The sequence below is a fragment of the Fonsecaea pedrosoi genome (genome assembly GCF_000835455.1).
Source record: "Fonsecaea pedrosoi CBS 271.37 unplaced genomic scaffold supercont1.8, whole genome shotgun sequence".
Lineage (NCBI taxonomy): Eukaryota > Fungi > Ascomycota > Eurotiomycetes > Chaetothyriales > Herpotrichiellaceae > Fonsecaea > Fonsecaea pedrosoi.
Genome location: NW_013550608.1, coordinates 1,312,860 through 1,330,048, shown reverse-complemented (window position 1 = coordinate 1,330,048; position 17,189 = coordinate 1,312,860). Strand labels below are relative to the sequence as shown.

The following is a 17,189-nucleotide window of genomic DNA, read 5'->3' as shown; positions in this document are numbered from 1 at the left end:
AGTCTTTCGCCAGTGGCACCTCCAGGATCCTCAACACTTGCACCTTGACCAGGCTTGTGTAATAGGTAGGTAGTGGTGTTCTTGTCAAAGGTAGAACAGAGGTTCAGTGAGTGGGAAGTGTTCGGCTACCGACGTTTGGCCGGGGCTACGTAGGTGGCAGGTGATCTCAGGATCTTCGGAGCTCTGTGGAATGGTGTGAGCAGATGACTAGATAGGTAGCGGGACGATGGTGGTTCTTTGTAAGGGTAGGCGGGACAGAGACGACAGGATTTGGCTGGAGGTGGTAGGGAGGAGGGAGGAGGAGGGAGGGAGTTGCTAGAGAGGTATTGCGGGAGGAGCAGGCAGAGTTCGAATTAAAGTGAGGGGGGTGTTCGAGATTTTGACAGCTCCCTGATGGAATTCCAAGGAGTCCACTAGAGTTGTTGGTACGTGGTCTTGATCCCTTTGGGGGGCGGCAGAGAATCTCGCTTTTTAGCTTCAGGTACCACCAGGACTGAGAGGTAAACAGGCTCCCTGAATCCCGCCGCTGACGATGCTTACTGACGACCCGCTGGTGCCACCGATATCCAAAGTCCAGGCGTCAACTGACACATCCGTCGTTAGCTTGGGTGTTTCGAACTTGCGAAAACAGTCTTTTCAGCTGTGCCTATATATTCGGTACCGCGACAGAAGAGCGATGACTTGTCTGCGGTCCGGCAAGTAACAAACAACAAAGGGAAAAAAGAGAATGGAGAATTGAATACGAATCGACGTTGAATTGGGTCCAGCTGCCAGCGATCGCTGCGTTGGCACAGTCCGATGCACTTGAGACGTCGTTTGACCCTTGATTCTGCCACCACTGCGTCCTGTTTGCTGCTTGCCTTGACTTGCACTTGAGTGACAGTCAAGTCGACTGGGTCTGCCACATCACCATCTAATCCAACCAGCTGGATCGAACCACAGTCACGTCCTCTCTCACGACCAGACCATACCCGCTTTTCGCCCTTGACTGTTTTCCTGTTTGTCAGGTGGCCAGGTCAGCCCGTGCATGACCCTGACGCCTGGGTGCAGCGTTCGTCAAGTGGACAAATAGGCGGCCAGCCTTTGCGCCATCCCCTCTGTGTGGCTTCCCTAATGCCAATCCTCTTTGGGCCTGCTCTGCCGATACGACAAGCTGCCGACAGTCCACCACCAGTAACCGCTCGAAAAATCCCTGCTGGTCATGGTTGCTGTTGGCCAGGATCTGTTTCGGGCAGCCTCTTGACTGGTCGCCTTTTCGCTCGTCACCCCACGAATGTGCTCACCCCAGCCTGTGGGGAAGGAGCCAGATCTTAACAGAGCCTTGCATTCAACGAATTCGGTGCAAAGCCTTGACTGGATGGTGGCATAGTGAGCGTCGCTGGTAGTTATGTCGACGTTCAATGGCCTTGTCAAGGAATTCCCCAGTATTAGAATCGACTACTTCCGGCATCATCCAGGAAGGCTGCCACCTGCTGCCTATTTTCTCAGCCATGTCCATAGCGATCACTTGCTTGGGTTGGAGTCGGTCAAAATGCCCTTTGTATATTGTTCGGCGACCACCAAGCGTATTCTGCTGAACATGGAAAAGTATCCCCACCGCATCAATTTTGCAAAGGGCATCCTCGAGGCTCGGAAACAACACTATCGTCATCTGAAAACCGTTCTCAGACCACTACCAATGAACACGGCTACTACACTTGAGCTTGGGCCAAAACTAATCGTTCGGGTGACATTGCTGGATGCCAATCATTGTCCTGGCGCGGTCATGTTCTTGATTGAAGGCGATGGCAAGGCCATACTTTACACGGGAGACATCAGGGCTGAATCGTGGTGGGTAAATTCGATTGTACAAAACCCCGTTCTCCTACCATATACTTGCGGCCTGAAATGTCTTGATTGTATCTATCTCGACACCACGTTTGCCACGCGCGATGAACCATATAGTGACTTCCCGACGAAAGCCGAAGGGTTGAGAGAGCTTCTCGGGAAAGTGATGGAATGCCCACCAGAAACGGTATTTTACTTTCGGGCCTGGACATTGGGCTACGAAAAAGTTTGGATTGCTCTATCCAACATTTTGCAATCCCGCATCCATGTGGACGAATATCAACTCCGGTTATTTAGCAACGGAGCCGAAGATACCGGCAGTAACGACAGTGCTGCACTGACCGGCTTCACTGTCGGCAACAGTCTGCTCCCAGGTTGTCTCAGTCGGGATAACACAGCAAGGATTCATAGCTGTGAACCCGGATTGAAGTGTCACTCTGAGATCAAACGGATGAAAAACATCAAGTGGATAACTCCGATCATTTCGAGACTCAAGGATGGAACCGAGATCAGGGAACTTGGGGCTGGAGGAGGTGCGAGAGATCTCTATCCCACCTCCGAGTTGAAGGTGGAGGATCAGGCATCCGTGCAGCAGCTTCTGAGCCTCTTTGCATCTTCTGCAGACCACAACACGGCAAAGTTGAACATGTCTCCAGCGCTTGGCTATCTCAAAGCGACAGGAGATCTGTCTCTCGCTCTTGAGGGACTAGAGGAGTTGGGACCTGATCAGAATGGCCAGATACAGCTGAAGGATTTTGTGCCCTTCTTAGCGAAACGATACGAGAAGATGGATGCTTCTACTCCAAGGCACATGCACTTCAATCCAGAGCCAAACCCTCAAGTCGAGGCAACTGACACCATACGCTTTCCTTATTCTCGCCATTCCTCATATAACGAGCTTCGTGATTTTGTTGGGCTGTTCCGACCTCGGGATATCTGCCCCTGCACTGTCTGTCCAGAGACTTGGACGGAAGAACTCAGCATACAGTCACTTTTTGGAGACCTCTGCTCAGAGCAGACATTCTACTTTGATCGAGAGACTAGAGGAGAAGTCGGAAAGGTGAGGGAGCGAGAGGGTACTATGAGTGCCCGTGGTAAAAGGAAGAGAGGCGATGACGATAGTCAGAAGACGGAGTCCCAGGACACTGACCATGAGGAGCGCATGAATGTGGGCGAGCAAACGGAGATATTTGTATCCTCCACACAGCCCGCTGGCCTCAAAGATGCCGAGCTGGATCGAGAGAGCTCCAACCAGGCAAAGAGTGACCTGAGCGCCAGTGGTGTTCTCAAAGATCAAGCGACATTCCACGAAGGGCAAGCGAACATTGACAGGGATCCGTTCGAGGATGACTCGGATGGTGAAGCCTTATCCTCCTCGGTATTTGATAGTCAACCAGGAGACCAGTTGGGGCTATCGGATACAAATGTCGAAGAGCGGTCATTGCGACTTCTGGGAGCTCAGTATGGGCGTGAAAGTTCGTATCACATGGGAAACCGCCTCAGCAGCACAACACACAACCCAAATCTCAGGCGAGAGAGGTTTCGGGCGTACAAGGCTGCAAAAAGGTGCCTGTCACACAATGACAGCTCGGATTGGGATGCGCTGCCTCTGAGAAGCGTGGGACACGTTGGACATGACATTGAGGAGATGGAGCTGTGAGATACAAGATTTGTCGAAAGAGGGTGATATAGAAATAGTCTTGTGCTTGTATATCTAGAGATGTGTACAGGTAGTAGGTAAGTACATATGTATATTGCCGCAGTACCTCGCAACGCAGTTGACTCCCGGGTTCGGCCTTAACAGACTCGGAGGCTGTAAAGACCGAGACGCTATCAATTGGCTACGCGTCCCTGAACCCCCCGGTTTCGCAGTCGAGCTTGCTGCTCGCTGCTCGCTGATCGAAATCGCATTGTTGACGCCATCTCGATTTCCCTTGACGTCTCACGAGCCCATTTTCTATCTTTCCCTCCTCGTTCTCTTCACCTCTCTTCTACGCCAAGTTTCTTCCATTATGCTCGCCAGGTCAGTCCTGAGGTCCTGCGGGCCTCTTCGCCAGGTATGTAACCTTGATCATGTCCATTACCTCAAGGGCAATACCTACACTCTCCGTGGATATGGTGCTTCATCGTCCAAGCTTACAAATGAGCTCACACGTCCTTCTCCTCGCACAGAACTTCCGCACGTACGCAACCGAAGCTCAGAAATCGTCCTCCTCGTCGACACCCTGGATAGTCGGCGCCGCCGCAGTAGGTGCAGGCGTCATTGGCTACAACTTCTTGGGAACCAGCAGCAAATCTGCCGATGCTGACGCCCCCAAGCCCTCCGAGGATGCGAAGAAGCTGGACAAGCAGGGCCCTGCGCCCGGAAAGACCTTCACAGGTGGCGAGCAGGGATTTGTCGACTTGAAGCTGGCCGAGGTCATCCCGTATAATCACAATACCAAGAGGTTCAAGTTCGAGTTGCCGGACAAGGACCATGTGAGCGGGTTGAGCGTCGCTTGTAAGTTCAGCGCCAGAGGACTATATATGGTGGGCTACGGTTGTTAATATGTTGCGAAGCTGCCATCATCACAAAATTCAAGCCGGCCGATCAGGAAAAGCCCGTCATTAGACCCTACACACCCATCAATGATGAAGGTATTTGACCCTCCCCCACCAACCATCTTCACCAGACTCACTCGCTCCCGTAGACGTGAAAGGCTACCTCGAGCTCCTGGTGAAGGTCTATCCTAATGGACCAATGTCCGAACACCTCTTCGGCATGAAACCAGGTGAAACCCTTTCCTTCAAAGGTCCCATCCCGAAATACCCCTGGGCACCAAACAAGCACGAACACATCACACTTATCGCCGGAGGTACGGGCATCACGCCAATGTATCAATTGATCCGCACCATTTTCAAGAACCCCGAGGACAAGACCAAAGTCTCGCTCATCTTCGGCAACATCAAGGAAGAAGACATTCTGTTGAAGCAGGAGTTGTCGCAGCTGGAGAACGAGTTCCCTCAGAGGTTCCGGTGCTTCTATACCCTGGACAACCCCCCCGAGAGCTGGCCGTATGGCAAAGGATTCATCACCAAGGACTTGCTGAAGGAGGTCATCCCGGACCCCAAGAGCCAGAATATCAAGATCTTCGTTTGCGGACCTCCGGGGCTGTATAAGGCGATCAGTGGCGCGAAGGTGTCTCCGCAAGACCAGGGCGAGCTGACTGGCATACTAAAGGAGTTGGGCTACACCAAGGACCAAGTGTTTAAATTTTAGAATGTTGGTGTTGGCCCTGAAGCCAGTGTATCCTATTGCCACTAGACAAAATTCATTCCCGAAGAGGAACAGAGAGAGGGGGGAAGAGAAGCAAAGAATAAAATAGGAGCATGTGCTCGGAAAGAAGAAAAATACAACATTGTACAAACAGTAACTTGACATAAACGTTGTACATATCAAGAATTCGCAGAGAAGTCTTTGCTCAATCGCCAGAAAAGTCCAAAGATACTAAGAAAAAGAACCCTAGGAGCTGTCAATGTGTGTATAACGTAGTCTAGTGTAGGAGGTACATGTACTCGCGTTGGGGTTCTGGACTTTTGGGACGTCTGGATCTCGGACTGGCACATGTCTATCGATTAACCTGCCTGGTCGCCTAACACATTGGAATTTACAGTAAGTTGGCTAGAATCGTGGGCCTGTACCGAGTAGGGGTGAGGGGGTGTGTGGTGTGTCGTGGTGTGGTGCGGTGTCCAAGGCACCTTTGCCAGGCTATGCGCGACGCGTCTGGGAGCGGTCGCGGGGGTCCAAGGGGGCTCAGTCACTCCGAGAATTGGGCGAGTCGAGCCTGTAGAATCTACAGGTATCTATTTTTCGAATACAGTAGCGAGACTTTTGGCAGAGGAGGGGTACATATGCACAAGTCGATAGTTATTCCACGACTCAGGATCTTTCATGTGTGAAACTGGTACTGTTCGGCGGTTGAGCATGGACTGACGTCCTTTCTCTCCTCCACACACAGCTAAACAGCAAGCAGCGCGTTCCGAGTCGAGTGGAGTCTCCTAGTCGAGGTAGGCCATTACCAGCGTAGGTAGGATTAGTCTTCGAGCACCTACAGTATAAAGGAAGCAAAATCAATTCGAGAATTCAAATCGACTCCCCAAGGAAGCGGTCAACGGGCCCTTGTCTCGTCGACTTACCTATCAACCTATGTAGGTATTGTACCGTCAATTCTATTGTATCGTCTTTCTTTTCAGATCAATTAATCGAGCGTGGATGACACCGCCTCGAACTACGTCAGGTTGAATGGTCGCATGCATGCATCAAGAATACGAGGTTCAGACTGATGGACACTAGTTTCGAGTAAGAATGAAAATTCAGCCTTGCGCGGGGTCGGGTCTGGTCTAGCATGACTAGCTACAAAGAAATTGTAGCCTCGCATGACACAATCGTCGTTTGATGACCTCGAATCCGCCAATGATGCCGACAGCGCAGCGGAGTTTGGGCAAATCACCCTAGCCACTGCTATTACCACCACAACAATTTTGGTCTGTGGTCTTACCCTATCGTGCCTGGGTGCCTATATCAGAGGGTGATTCTGTGATATAGAACAATCACATCAGTGTCAGTGAGGAATACTATCCAATGACCGAAGATATAAATCTTCACGGATCTTGTCAAGTTAGTAAGTAGGTGAGATTTCGGTATTGGTATTACAAGTCGACATTGTTGACATTTGGTGGTTATGCACAAGAGATGGTGGTTGAGATATTGAATGTTGCAGAGTTGAAGCTCTTGGAGTGCTTTTTGGTGGACTTGACGTTGCACCCAGGACTGAGGGTGGTTAGAATCCGGGGAGGGGCAAGAAGCTGTACCGAGTACAGGGTATGAGTATCCCGTTCAAACAGGCCTCAAGAGTTTATTTGGAATGACCTCCAGAGTAAAAGAACCGTCTGGCGTCAGGGCTACAATACAGTAGAAAGTCGTCCCACGATGGCCACGCCCAAAGTGGGAGAGACTTCTGGGGAGCTCTTTCGGCGCCCCAAGAAGCGTGGGTGTGTGAACAAGCGCCGCAGCGTCTCGAAACTGGATAAAGACTCAGGGTGGGCTTTAGAGGAGAGGGCTTCGAGCTGGGCGTGCTCGCTGTCGGTGTCAGTACGAGCACAGTGGACACTAGGGGCATGCCTACGATGACCTTTGTCGATGCCCAGAGCAGGAGCTCCTCAACAGGTGGGTAGCAGTGAAGTGAAACGGGCCTTTGAAGGAGAGCAGTAAAAGAAAGGCCCTTAGTCAACTGACGAGCAAGGTCGAATCGAGATCGGAGAGTACCACCACCGGGGACTTTGGGCAGGCCCAAAGTAGAAGGACCGGAGCGCCTGTAGAAGCAGCAGAGGAGCTACGAAACAACAGGCATGACAGGGGCTTCTCTCGTACAAAAAGCCCCCAAGCAATAGTAGTGGACATTGAAGGACATTGATCCGGCTTGGGCGGGTCGATGAGCCGAGTTGTTGTGCCTGAGACGCCCAAAAGGGACAGCCAACACTGACGCTGTCAGGCGCTGATTTGTCGGGACGGACGGGGACTCTTGGGGGTTTGAGGCAACAATCTTGGTGACTGACTGTCACTATTGCTCCCCGCCACCTGAAATTACCTGGCGAAGAGTCTCAACTAGGCTGTAGGTCGGGCACTTTCAGGTTGAACCAAACCCGTCAGACAGGCTCTCAATTTCAACATTAGGTGACCGCCCAGAAGCGCTTATGCAGCTTGATGGGGCGCTGATGATCGAAATTTGCGAGTCCAGGGCCACCAGAGCCATGCAGGGTGGTAGGGTGGTCTGACTAGCAGCTACTGTGCTGCCCTCTTCCACACTTCCCGGAGCTTCCCAGCTTCACCTCTCTTTCCAGCTGCATTTCCAGAGCTGCTGATGCCGACCTTCAAGCTTGCTCGGTGTTGCCTCCTAGAGCTCCCGTTGTCTGCCGCTGACGCCCGTCACTGTCCTCCTAACAGCAGTGCTGATCTTCCCATCCACTATGGTTTTCTCCGCTCAAGCCGCGCAGTCTCTTTCTAGGCAACAGGAGGGTATGTGCTCTGGGCACCTCTGTCCACGCAGAGTTTCCCTTCCAAAAAGGCTGTGGGCGACGCGACAAGCATAAGCACACGATTTATTTGTATCTGTCAGGCCGGCACCGAAATGTGCGGATTGGAGGCATGGCGATGCGCCTGCAGCTTGAGAACTTGGGGAATGGGAACCGCTTTGGAGAGTCTGCCCGTATCAGCGAGTCGTTTCGAAGGAGAATCGTCTTCACCTGCATACCCAGCATCACCCACAGACAGCGATGCCTCCGTTCGGCAGTGAAGGAGGACAACTTCAGCGGGTGAGCCCAAGCTAGGCTGTTTTAGCCTGCAGGAGAAGCAGGGTTGGGGGGGTAAACAAGCCCATGTGTTGCAGCAAGGAAAGGTGACTCCTGCCCTGGAGGGCGAATAGTACTGAAGCCTACAAGCTTAGAGCCGGGAGAGTGCAGCAGCCTCAGCGAGGCAGGGCGTCTTAGGAGCCAATTAGACCTGAGGAAGGCACCCTTAGCGGCGCGACAGTGGAGCTTGCAGGACACCGAAACAAGCACCTACAGAGAGCATCCCAGCATCCTTAGAGGCCGAGCAGATGGGAGGGGGCTACGGGGGGTGTTTAAAAAAAAAAAAGAGGGGAGCTGCCAGGTGGCCGTGATCAATCCTCCCGCAGCTGCTTGGTTTTTTTTCACTCTCGCTGGGTTGATCCAGCGGCTGCCCATGCGCCTCGCTCGCCCACTTAAACAGGCCGCCCCCCCGCTGCCCTCGCCCTCGCCCCCGTTTCCTTTCCTTTCTGCATCTTCCAACCTCTCGCTTTCCACCCAGACAAGCCCTTGCTTTCTGGCTTCACTTCCGCCGCCCATCCTTTAGTTAAAGCTCAGCCTTGCCACCTCCCATCGCTGTCGCTTATAGGCGCCTATATTGTCGAGTGTCCATACCCTTAGCATAACCCCAAGTTGATCCGTCTACAAAGACGCCATGGCAAAGAAGACACACGACCCCGAGTCTGCAACGACGCAGGTCAATATTGCTGACTTCCAGCGAACTCGAGATTCGGTGAGTGAACCAGTTTTTTTGTGTCTATTATTCTTGCTGTCCATCTGCCTCACCCACACACAACACGCGTCCAACCGAGCCGTGACAAACCCTCAACCCCGCGACGAGGCTCTACCCCAGCTCGTACTGAACCACAACATTGACCTCACCGTCACTCCCCTTGTGCATGTCACCTCACTGTCTCGCATACACTTTCAACTTATGTAGCACACCTCTCCTTTGACCCTATGATTCAGAGTCTTTCCCCATGTCTTTATCCACACTTCATGTCACCCCCAGCGTCGCGCGCATTGAGTTCGGGCACCTATTGAACCGTGCCGCCATCAAATGCGTCGAGGTCCTCACCGAAGATTTGGCGGCTCTCGGCGAGCTTGTTCGCGAAGTTCAAAATGAATCAGTGGCATTTGCTCACACATCCTCTCAGGTCATTGTTGCTCTTGCAACACTTCAATCCTCTGTCCAAGACCTCTCGCGCGCATACATCCAACATGCCAACACCGTCCTCACACCTGGCAAACATGGCCTTAACCCTATTGACGCCAACCTAACCAGTATCCTTACCGAGTCTGGTCTCTTGAGCGCTAGACCAGCCGATGCTGCCCCAGCTGCTGCACCAGAACCAGATGTCGATGGGAAGAAGAAGCGCAAGAGGACACCGCATGATCCTAACGCACCGAAGCGTGCCCTCACGCCGTATTTCCTCTACATGCAAAGTGCTCGTGCCACTATTGCCAAGGAATTGGGCGACTCAGCGAAGCCGAAAGAGGTTGCCGATGAGGGAACTCGCAGATGGACTGAGATGAGTCCTGCTGAGAAGAGCGTACGTCCCTTGCTTACATTCATTTGTTGCTCACTCCGACTAACCTCCACATAGATTTGGGACGACAAGTACCAGAAGAACTTGGCCGCGTACCGCGTCAAGATGGCAGCTTACAAAGCCGGTCAGCCAGTTCCTGACGATGAGACTGCAGCGCGCCTGGTGGAAATGGGTAAAGCTCCTGAGCACGTTGCCGGTCTCGATGCTGAGGCAGAGACGGAAGAAGAGCCCGTCGAGGAAGAAGAAGAGGAAGAGGCGCCGGCCCCAGAACCCACACCTCCCAAATCCAAGAGACGCAAGACCAAAGATGTCGAGCCTACTCCCAGCAAAGCAACTCCTAAGGCCGAGGCCAAATCTCCAGAGAAGGACAGGAAGTCTAAGAAGAGCAGGAGGGAAGCTGCTCCTGCTGCTTCAACCAAGGTCGAGAAGTCCAAAAAGTCTAAGAAATGAAGGCATTCCAACGACTCTGGTGGGGAATAACGGGTGTGTATGTGGGCGCGCGTGGACATGATCATTCGTTACCGGTTTCGATTTTCGGTCTGGGGAATTTTGGAATTCAAGAACTCGACTCTCGCTGCCACGAGGTTGTATGAGGTTGTTTCTTCTGTGAAGGAATGTGTGTTCATAATGAAAGGCGGTCACTGTTCGGCGCAGTGCAGAAATTGGTGATGAGCGCCATGCAAAGGGCCGAGTAACTAGTCTGTTCAACGATGTCAATGTTAAAAATGTTTTTGTTCTGTCTCTATCAAGTCCTTTTCCTCAACTACCACAACTACTAATGACGCACCAGCACCAAAACAAAGTTCCTGTCTTGATCTCTTCTCCGCATCTAAGTGTAGACCCCACGCACTGGTGGTTACAAAGCTTGCCACCATCGAGACTGGCCACTCCGGTGATTTCTTCAAAAGAACCACTCGAAAGCCTCCTAGGGCATGAACTGGGGTGGTTCCATTGCTTATCCAGACCTGTTCTCATACCACTCCGAAGCTTCCTTTGCCCCGCAATAGCCCCCTCGACCATGATAGGTCAGACTGGCATAGATAAGGCACCGCATCCTCGATGGATTGAAGGATGAAAATCTTCAAAAGCTGCAAGTTCCAGGCCTGCGAGTGCCTTTTCTGCGGGCAGTTTTCAATATGCAGCTCGTTGCAAAAGAGGTACGTATGTTCCGAGGGCCAGTTTTTGTTCACCTAGAAGACCTTTGTTGACTGACTTCTTCGACACCTGGAAACAGCTAGATAAGCTCGTGATATCCCAGCTTGGCTTCCTGGCCCAACGGAGACTCGCTAGAGGTGTCAGGCTGAATCATTCAGAGGCTTGCGTGGGTGGTTCTCCTCTGAAACACACAGGGTCTTGGAATTCTGGGAAAGCTGATCTCTTCCTCTAGGCTTTGATCGCCAGCAACTTGCAAGAGGTATTTCTCCCAACAAAGCTGGTGCGAACCGCGAGCATATTTGTCCTAACGAGAGAGGTTGTTTCTTAGCTCATTCGCGATGGAAACCACACGGTCGCCGACCTAATGTCCATTGGGAAGACCATCCTCGGTCGACGACATGTGCTTCCCTCTGTTCTGTCCACCTTGACCGAATTGCAGGTCGAGGGGACCTTCAAGACCGGCACGTACCTGGTCACGGTCCACCATCCAATCAGTTCCGACGATGGAGACCTTGAAAAGGCGCTGTACGGAAGCTTCCTTCCCGTGCCGTCCAAGGACGCATTCCCCCTGCCAGACGAGAGTGAGTATGACAATACGAAAATGCCGGGTGCAGTCGTTCCGGTCAAAGAAGGCAAAATTACGTTGAACGAGGGTCGGAAGAGGATTCAGCTGAAGGTCGTGAGCAAGGGGGACAGGCCAATACAGGTAGGTATCGACAAGCTCTGGGGTTTCGGCAAGGTGATCGATCTCCAAAGCCGACTGACATGTGTTGCTCTTACAGATTGGGTCCCATTACCACTTTATCGAAACGAATCCGCAACTCGAGTTTGACAGAGGCAGAGCATATGGCTTCCGTCTAGACATCCCGGCAGGTACTTCGGTCCGTTTTGAGCCCGGAGACACAAAGACAGTCACTCTGGTCGAGATCGCAGGCAACAAGGTGATACACGGTGGAAACAACCTCGCTTCGGGTCCTGTCGATGTATCTCGCGCCGACGAAATCGTGCAGAAACTACAGCAAGCTGGGTTCGCCCACGTGCCTGAACCGGCCGGTGACCTGGCGCATATCGATGTCGCATCCATGACCCGCGCAGCCTATGCGGGCATGTTCGGTCCCACGACTGGTGATCGCGTCCGGCTGGGAATGACCGACCTGTGGATCAAGGTCGAAAAGGACTTGACGGTCTACGGCGAGGAGTGCAAGTTTGGTGGCGGCAAAACTCTTCGAGAAGGCATGGGACAAGCATCAGACCGGAAAGATGCCGATGTGCTTGACACGGTCGTCACCAATGCGCTGATTGTCGACTGGTCCGGCATCTACAAGGCCGACGTGGGTATCAAGGACGGCATCATCGTGGGCATTGGCAAAGCGGGCAATCCGGACGTCATGGACGGTGTCCATCCCAACATGATCGTCGGCAACGGTACCGATGTCATTGCAGGAGAGCATAGCATCCTCACCGCAGGAGGTATCGACTCGCATATCCACCTGATTTGTCCCCAACAAGCCTACGAATCTGTCGCGGCCGGCATCACCACTTATCTCGGAGGTGGCACCGGTCCTAGTACAGGGACCAACGCGACAACTTGCACGCCTGGGAAATGGCACATGAAACAGATGCTCCAAGCGATCGACTCGATCCCCATCAATTACGGCATCACGGGTAAAGGAAATGACAGCTCGCCGGTCGCTCTTCGCGAGCAGTGCGAGGCTGGGGCGTGCGGCCTCAAACTACACGAAGACTGGGGCACGACGCCCGCGGCGATCGACACGTGCCTGTCTGTGTGCGATGAATACGACATCCAATGCCTCATCCACACCGACACGCTCAACGAGTCTGGCTTTGTGGAGTCCTCGGTGGCCGCCTTCAAGGGCCGCACCATCCACACCTACCACACCGAGGGCGCCGGCGGCGGGCACGCGCCCGACATCATCTCTGTGGTCGAACACGCCAATGTGCTCCCCTCATCGACGAACCCCACGAGACCGTTCACGAGGAACACGCTGGACGAGCACGTCGACATGCTGATGGTGTGTCACCACCTCTCCAAGAACATCCCGGAGGACATTGCGTTCGCCGAGTCGCGGATCCGCGCCGAGACCATCGCGGCCGAAGACGTGCTCCACGACCTCGGCGCCATCTCGATGATGTCCTCGGACTCGCAGGCCATGGGGCGTTGCGGCGAAGTCATTCTCCGCACGTGGAACACGGCGCACAAGAACAAACAGCAGCGCGGAACCCTAAAGGAAGACGAAGGCACCGACGCCGACAACTTCCGCGTCAAGCGGTACCTGAGCAAGTATACGATCAACCCGGCTATTGCGCAGGGGATGAGTCACTTGGTGGGCAGCGTCGAGGTGGGCAAGGTGGCCGACCTAGTGTTGTGGAAGCCGAGCATGTTTGGGACGAAGCCGAGCTTGGTGGTCAAGGGCGGGATGATCAGCTCTGCGCAAATGGTAATATCTCACCCTCTCCTTGCACCTTTTCTTCTTGTTGTGTCATCTGCCCTCCACACTCATGCCCGGAACCCCCCTTTCCCCCTTCGCCCTTCCCCAGCCTTGTCCCTCCCTCTCCTCCACACTCTATGAGAACGAGGTACTAAACCCGACACACATACAGGGCGACCCCAACGCCTCCATCCCGACGGTGCAGCCCGTGATCATGCGGCCCATGTTCGCGGCGCACGTCCCCTCGCGGAGCATCACGTTCGTGTCGCAGCACTCCGTGACCTCCGGGGTCGTGGCGTCGTACAACCTCTCCAAGCGCGTCGAGCCGGTCAAGAACTGCCGCACCGTGGGGAAGAAGGACATGAAGTTCAACGACGCCATGCCTCGCATGAAGGTCGACGCGGAGTCCTACAGGGTCGAGGCCGACGGGGTTCATTGTACCGCCGCGCCGGCTGAGGTGGTTCCTCTGGGCCAGACGTACTTTGTTTATTGATCACCGCCCCTCTTCCCCTCCCCCTTTAGCGAGGTGAATAAAGTGTGTGGGAGCGGAGCAGGGACAACGAAAACATTAAAACCGGACAGAGAGGTAGGTATAGGGGGTGGACGGAGAAAGGAGAATAAAGGACCACCAGACATGACATGGGCAGGAGGATATGAAAAACAGCGCGCCCGCATGAAAAATTACCAAAATGGAATGAATCAGTGAATGAAGCCGAAGCAGAAGTTTTTGAATGGATATTCTTCCATCCCACGAACGAGCAGTATGGAGCCACGCAGGGCACTCATTCGTATCGTTTCCTCCATCCCTCCATCCCCCGTTTCGACATGAGATAAAGGCGCATTGGGATCGAGACTCCCAGCGTGAATGACTTGATTATGGCATAGCATACGAAACTGATCGCTAACGAAAGTGACGCCCCCCCTTCCTGGGAGTTTATTCACTTTCTGAATCCAGGACCAGGACAGGAGATCAAGAAGTTCCGGTTCGTGTTTGTGTTTGGAAATGAAAGTTGCATTTCAGGAATCAGGAGAGGCTTCGAACCAAGTCATTTATTTGGAAGGAGAAAAGCTTTAGTAACCATGTCGAGCTGCGAAGCTACTAACCATCCTGTAATAATCACCAAAACTGGACATGTTCCAAAGAAAGATCCCCCACAACAGCAACAGTCCGTAAACTGCAATACCACCCATCGCGCTCATTTGCTGGCGCGCAACCGCCGCCCTCGCAGGCGTAACCCAAGCTGAAATAGAGACGTGTGTCTGCTCTTGTACTCGCCAAACAATATCAAACTGAAAATGCCTCGCCTACAGCAGGCTCTATCCTTCGCGTGTCATCCCGTGCTTCCATGTCATTATTCGTGTGCATCTTATCATCGTGTACCCAGCAGGCATTCGTACTCGTCATACCGTGGGACTTGTTGCTCTTCATATGCGGGCGATTGGTGGTCCGTTCAAGAGCTCAAGCCATTGCAGTAAAGTTGCCACGGGCATTTTGACTCCGCTGTCGCTCAATTGGACTCATCGGATCGGTGGTAGGGTATTTCCTCCCTTGCACACCGGTTACGGTCGCGATTCTTGGAACCGGCTGAGCCGGTCGCCGCTGTCCGTTGCTCCGCTCCCAATCCGAGGAGCGGTGCCTGTGGTCGCTTCCACTGCTACTTTCTCGTGTCAGAGGTTCGAAATTTGTCTGGTCTGGGTAACGAATTGACGGCGCTCGTGGGTCGAACTGTGCTTGCGCGTTCTCTGGAATAGGTGTTGCGGGAGTCGAGCTGGGGGTGTCGTTATCCCACACGGTCTCCCGCCACTGTGGTGGGCGACCTCCCCCATAGGGTTGTTGAGCTGGCTGAGGCGGGGACTTGATTGCACGAGGTGGGTAGTACTCGGGTCGCAAAGGCTGTGAAGGTTTGAATGCAGGGCCAGGTGCACGGTAACCTGCATCCGAAGAATGACGCCGTTTGTGCGACGACCTCATAAAGGAGGGCACCCATAAAGAAGAGCGACGGCTCTTTCGATCTTCGTCGGATCTACGATGATGCCGGCCGGCCTGTGAAGCCTCCGAACTTCCCTCGCTGCCGGTATCTTCGTCGACGGTTGAGGGACTGCGTGCGGGCGAACGGTACGGTGCGGTATTGTATCCAGACGAGGGTCGTCGTCCAGGTTGCTCTGGTGGCGCAGTCGCTTGTCTCCGATTCGACGGGCTGTTCGACGAGGTTTTGTGGTGACCGGGAGGAGCTGTTGTTGTATGCGACCGCTGGCGCGGTGAAGGTTTTGGAGAAGGTCTTTGAGCCGAATGGCTGCGAGTCTTGCGTGCCTCATACTGATTTCGAGGATCCCACGGCGATCCTCTTTCTCCCGACGGGGAAGGGAAATCTGGAACACTACTCCGTCGGCGATGGATATCCGTCATATGATCTTGATCGTCGCGGGAGCTGCTGCGCGACGGCCTCGTGGGTCGCCCTGGTTGCGTGCCAGAGAAATAGCCTTCTCGTCGGTCATAGGCTTCAAGATGTGGGGACTGGTAAGGAGAGTTCTTTATGCGCCGCATGTTGTAGTTTTGCTGGTTCAGTTTGCCAGTCACCAGTTTGTGCCATCTCTCCATCTCCTCGTCTGGTCGAGTTGGGAAAACGTCCTTGGGAATGTATTTTGGATAGGTTCCACCATTGTGCATCGGGACATTCCATAGCTGAACCGCTTTTTGAATAAACGACACATTTTCCTCTGGGCAGAGAAGCAACTGGATCGTTTGCCAGCGAGCGAATCCAGCTGGTGTCAGGCACGGAATTCGGGGTGTCTCGAAGGGACTTGGGGTTGGCTGCAGCGAGTGAAAGCAGCCGAGAGTTTGGTACATGAAGGAGAGGGCGTGGTCAGAGGATTTGAGGAAGAGCGAGTCATAGTTGCCGCCTACAGTTCTGTAGAATGTCGCTAGACGTGATGGAGTGAGTTCGTTGTCAGGTCCGGGCTCTAGAGTAGCCTGTTTCTCCAGTAAGCGAGTTGACCTTGAGGAGCAATGCGGTAGACTCACTATGACTTTGGCAATGCCCCAACACAGCTGCTCGAATTGAAGAGTTGCACTTTTATCGGGATTAATCAGGTATCTCCAAAAGCCAGGAGCAGAACCCGCGGATTGGTTGGGCTCCATTATTGTGAAGCGTCGTCGTCGATACTGCGGACAACCGCAGACAGGATCCTTTTCTTTGAGTTGCCCGTTGATGTCGCTCTCATGATCAGACCGCCCTCCTACACAACTTCTGAGATCGGTTTGGAGGGAGGAAGAGACGTAGTGGGAGCGAGGAGGACGAGGTTATCTGGGATAGCGGAGGTTGGGTGGAGGAGTGAGGACTGGTCGCAATGGATCAAGTGGCAGATGTCGAGTCACTCTGGCACAAGAAGGAGAGAACTGGTGCCTCGCGCGCGGCAGCCAAAGTCAATTATCAGGTTGAATAGAGTCCAAAGAGATGGTCAGGATGTGGATGTGATTCAATACAGAGGATTGTGGGAGAATTCATGCGAGCTCCCGGTGTGTTCACCGCTTGACTGTGCCACAATTGTCACCCCCGCGATATTGTCGCAGTCTTGAAAGCTTCCCGCTTCCTTGGTATGACTAGTTGACAAGCGGATTGTTCCAACAACCCGTCGAGCCGTCAAGCTTCCTATCCGCCATCTAGAGCCACAGCAGCCCACAAAGAGCCCGCAGAGCCCGCAAGGGAGAATCCTCCCCCCATCATCGTGCAGATGGCAGATCCAGGTCTTCGCCCCCGACGGTCCATCTGACTGGTGGAGTTTGTTGTTTGTCTTTATTCCTTGAGGTTCGGCCCTTCGCATTGGACCAAATTCTCGTCATTCT

General features: G+C 53.5%; 4 protein-coding genes across 4 annotated transcripts; 3 read left to right on the top strand and 1 right to left on the bottom strand.

The window, feature by feature from the left end:
* Positions 1-1,387: 1,387 nt before the first annotated feature.
* Positions 1,388-3,487, top strand: Z517_11786 (uncharacterized protein; the record flags this gene model as incomplete). Its single annotated transcript, XM_013423369.1, has 1 exon — positions 1,388-3,487. The coding sequence occupies one exon, from the start codon at positions 1,388-1,390 to the stop codon at positions 3,485-3,487; it is 2,100 nt and encodes a 699-aa protein (XP_013278823.1).
* A 413-nt stretch (positions 3,488-3,900) lies between these two features.
* Positions 3,901-5,086, top strand: Z517_11785 (uncharacterized protein; the record flags this gene model as incomplete). Its single annotated transcript, XM_013423368.1, has 3 exons — positions 3,901-4,327; positions 4,387-4,464; positions 4,518-5,086. 3 exons carry the CDS (start codon positions 3,901-3,903, stop codon positions 5,084-5,086), a joined length of 1,074 nt encoding a protein of 357 aa, XP_013278822.1.
* A 4,084-nt stretch (positions 5,087-9,170) lies between these two features.
* Positions 9,171-13,838, top strand: Z517_11784 (urease; the record flags this gene model as incomplete). The annotated part of the gene is made up of 8 exons (XM_013423367.1): positions 9,171-9,743; positions 9,798-10,177; positions 10,395-10,765; positions 10,883-11,061; positions 11,128-11,154; positions 11,224-11,601; positions 11,678-13,354; positions 13,518-13,838. 8 exons carry the CDS (start codon positions 9,171-9,173, stop codon positions 13,836-13,838), a joined length of 3,906 nt encoding a protein of 1,301 aa, XP_013278821.1.
* A 966-nt stretch (positions 13,839-14,804) lies between these two features.
* Positions 14,805-16,484, bottom strand: Z517_11783 (uncharacterized protein; the record flags this gene model as incomplete). Its single annotated transcript, XM_013423366.1, has 2 exons — positions 14,805-16,316; positions 16,368-16,484. The coding sequence occupies 2 exons, from the start codon at positions 16,482-16,484 to the stop codon at positions 14,805-14,807; spliced, it is 1,629 nt and encodes a 542-aa protein (XP_013278820.1).
* Between the last annotated feature and the right edge of the window lie 705 nt (positions 16,485-17,189).